This window comes from Arachis ipaensis, chromosome B4 (genome assembly GCF_059453495.1).
Source record: "Arachis ipaensis isolate K30076 ecotype BB chromosome B4, ASM5945349v1, whole genome shotgun sequence".
Lineage (NCBI taxonomy): Eukaryota > Viridiplantae > Streptophyta > Magnoliopsida > Fabales > Fabaceae > Arachis > Arachis ipaensis.
In genome coordinates this window covers 11910678-11914766 of record NC_142439.1, presented here as the reverse complement: position 1 = coordinate 11914766, position 4089 = coordinate 11910678, and the positions used below count along the sequence as shown (strand labels likewise).

The following is a 4089-nucleotide window of genomic DNA, read 5'->3' as shown; positions in this document are numbered from 1 at the left end:
AGTAAACTAAAGAAGAGATTGCCTTACAAATCATCATAAATATAAAATCTTCTAAGTGAAAAAAGAAGAAAAGAAAAGAAAAGAAACAAGTCTAGGATGGAATGATAAAAAGCATGTAGTAGTAATGTAGTATCTGTAATTCTGTATCAACTGGTATGCACAATTCTAACTCTCATAGCATCAATTTCTTTTCTAAAACAGAAGTGAAACATATTTTTTCCAATTAAAAAATGCAAAGAATTTTGGAATGATTCAAAATAATGTCTAGAACAACCTTAATTATCCTAATGAAAAATGCTTTATCTGAAAAAAATGAGCAAGCAGTCTTTTTTTTCTAACGATATATCTGCTTCTTTTTGTTGTTTCCATCTTAAAAGAAACATAATAATCATGAATAGGAAGAAAAATTGAAAGTTGAAAAGTCAATATACTTAAGCATAACATAATTATACATATCTAGGTACTAAATTTTCAATGTATTCAAAATGTGAAATGACAAATATTATGAATAAAAAAATTACAATGATTAGTTACTTAATTTCAAATACAAGACAACAAATCGAGTGGTATGATAGAGTTGCAAGTTACCAAATGAATCCTTCAAACATGAATAGCCTATCTTATAAATTCTGATATGATGACATGTTTATGATCAATAAGCTCACTTATCTTTGGTTAGAAACAGAGAGCAAGAAATACACTAAGATATGCCAAAAATGAGAATAATTTACACTCATAACATAATTCATTATTACCTATCACTCTTAAACCCTTTTGTTCTTGTGTTACTTTCCCTACTATGCTCACCTTCATTATCAGCAGCAAATTCAGCTCACAACACTTTCCTTCATTGCCTTGTAAACCATTCTTCTGACCTTTCTCACCCCATAACTTCATCAATCTTCACACCAAACAATGCTTTATTCTCTTCAGTGTTGCAATCCTACATTAGAAACCTTCGTTTCAACACCACCACAACAAGAAAACCATTCCTTATAATCACCGCATCACATGTATCTCATGTGCAATCAACCATTGTTTGTGCACAAAAGCACAACAAGCTGATGAAAATCCGCAGTGGCGGCCATGATTATGAAGGGGTGTCTTATGTGGCAGAGGAGCCATTCTTCCTCCTAGACATGTTCAACCTCAGAGCCATTGAGATTGACATAGAAACTGAAACAGCTTGGGTCCAAGCTGGTGCAACACTTGGTGAGATCTACCATAGTATTGCTCAGAAGAGCAAAATTCATGCTTTCCCTGCAGGTACATGTCCCACTGTTGGTGCTGGAGGACACATAAGTGGTGGTGGCTATGGAAGCCTAATGAGAAAATATGGTCTTTCAATTGACCATGTTATTGATGCACAAATAGTTGATGCTCAAGGTAGAGTTCTTGATAGAGAATCCATGGGTGAAGATCTCTTTTGGGCTATTAGAGGTGGTGGTGGTGCTAGCTTTTGTGTGATTCTTGCTTTCAAACTAAAGCTAGTTAGAGTTCCTGAGAAAGTCACTGTTTTCCAAGTTGAGAGAACATTGGAGCAAAATGCAACTGATATAGTTTATGATTGGCAACATTTTGCACCGTATACTGATTCCAATCTTTTCATCAGGGTTGTTCTTGATGTGGTAAATGGAACACAAAAGGGAAGAAAAACTGTGAGGGCTAGTTTTACTTCATTGTTCCTTGGTGACTCAAAAAGCCTTGTTTCTCTCATGAGTGAGGCATTTCCTCAAATGGGTTTAAGGCAACAAGATTGCATTGAAACAACATGGATTGAATCAGTTCTGTTCTGGACTGATATCAAGATTTCAACACCTGTTGAGATCTTGCTTGATAGAATGCCACAATCACTTCACTCATTGAAAAGAAAATCTGATTACATAAAGGTACCGATTCCCAAAGAGGGCTTGGAAGGGCTATGGAAGTTGATGATTGAGTTTGAGGACACAATCCTTTATGGCCATCCTTATGGTGGAAGAATGGATGAGATTCCATCATTTGAAACTGCTTTCCCTCATAGGAAAGGGAATCTATGGAAGCTTCAGTACCAAGCAAATTGGAACAAGGAAGGGAAAGATGTTGCTGATTACTACATAGACTTGACCAGGAAACTTCACAAGTACATGACTCCTTTTGTGTCCAAGAACCCTAGAGAGGCTTTCTTCAATTACAAGGATCTTGATTTGGGAATTAACCATAATGGTGAGAACAGCTATGTTGAAGGTAGGGTTTATGGTTATGAGTATTTCATGGATAACTTCAATAGGTTGGTTCAAATTAAGAACAAGGTTGATCCTTCCAACTTCTTTAGGAATGAACAGAGCATCCCTACTCTACCTTATGAGATGATATTATTCAATGATGCTTACTCAAAATTATTCATTGATTTGTAGTTTTTTATTATAGGTTTGATGACTATGTTGGTCCTATAATTTTATAAAATTTTTAATTAGTTTTTTATATTTTTTTTAATTGAGTTTTTACACTGCTTTAATTTTGTAATTAAGTCCTTCTTAGTGTAAAAAATATTAAAATTAACTGAATATTTCTTTGCAAATTGAAAGTATTTATAATTAAAAACTTAATTAAATGTTCGATCGCATGTATTTTGGTAAAAATATTATGTTAATTTTAACATTTTTAACATAAAAAGGATGTAATTACAAAATTAAAAGCAGTGTAGGGACTAAATTGAAAAGAAAACAAGTATAAAGACCTAATTAAAAATTTAATGAAATTATAGGGATCAATAGAGTAATTAAACCTTTATTATAGGTATGTTAGTTGCTAGATTGGTTTGAGAAACAAAAACCACACCAAGTCTTTTTCTTTTTCTTTTTTTTTCTTTGAACTTGAATTTGTTTGTAATAGTAATAAAAATAGAATTTAATTTTAATGTATTATCAGTGTAAAATAATTTTACACGTACATTTAATTACGTAATATTATGTTAGTAAAAATAACTATTTTTTATTTTGATTGCGTGAATGCTCATCTAAAAGAATGTATGTGATTAGACGATTATTACCTAATATTACATTAGTAAAAATAACTTTTTTATTTTGATCTCGTGAATGCTCGTCCAAAAGAATAATTTACTATTAATTATAAGAGTGAAACATTTGTTTGTGGAACATGTCGTACTTTGACGATCATCCTTAAATCTCATTCAGACCCCATTCATCAATGAAAATGGACAAATCGACCTCTACAATTGGATGGCAACTGATTGCCCGTCTGATATATTAGGTTAAGTCCGACGTGTCAATTGCCAGTGCCACGTGTCAATTCTAAATGGTTGTAAGGACTAAAAATCTTCTGTCTATCTCTTCTTCTTCCTCCCCCTCTTCTTCTTACTCTATTTCAAAGCCATTATCAATAGCTACTCACAAACAATGAGTTCTTAGAACAGAGAATAAAATAAACACAAACCAAACCCAACCGCCACCACCATATATTACCTTCTCTGCAAACCAAAATCACTTCTTCACTCTCAACAATTCATTAAGGTTCAGTTTCTTTGTCAATGGAGCCCTTCCTTCTCTCCCTCCCCTTTAAACAACATGGACGATTCTTCTTCAATTTGGGACCTTACTTACCTTCTCGATTTCAACTTTGACGATGACCAAATTCCTCTACCCCTTAACCCTCATCAATCATCTCAACCGTTGGATTTCGATCCTCCAGCTCCTCCTGATCCACACAATATTCCTTCTCCTCTTTGCGGGCCGGGTTCTATGCGCGTGCCCCGAGATCGATGCTCAGCTTGAGAAAGACGATCTCCCTAGCAAGAAGCGTGTGCGCACCACTTTTTTCCGCGCATGGCTCACCCTCGACGGTTTGTTGGCAAGTTCTTGGCTGTGAGGTTGATATCACGAAGTTAAAGGGGTACCACCTAGGGGTGGTAATATGTACCCTACCCATGAGCACCTAACTCGATCTAACTCGGTCGGGTGGGTTGCCAACCCGATCCGCAGCGGGTAGGATAGGGTGCGGGTAGGGTTCTCGTGCGGACGGATAGGGTGTGGATTGAGTCTCAATCCTATCCAACCAACCCACATATTATATATGTATATATTATATACT

At 35.2% G+C, this 4089-nt stretch overlaps 1 protein-coding gene across 1 annotated transcript; it reads left to right on the top strand.

Annotated features, from left to right (window-relative positions):
- Positions 1–460: 460 nt before the first annotated feature.
- On the top strand, positions 461–2479 carry LOC107636095 (berberine bridge enzyme-like 8). The gene has a single exon (XM_016339628.3). The coding sequence runs from the start codon at positions 708–710 to the stop codon at positions 2394–2396; it is 1689 nt and encodes a 562-aa protein (XP_016195114.2). The 5' UTR covers positions 461–707; the 3' UTR covers positions 2397–2479.
- Positions 2480–4089: the final 1610 nt, after the last annotated feature.

What these genes read in the sequence shown, in the direction of transcription:
- LOC107636095 (XM_016339628.3), top strand. Translation starts at nt 708, where the DNA reads ATGCCAAAAATGAGAATAATTTACACTCATAACATAATTCATTATTAC.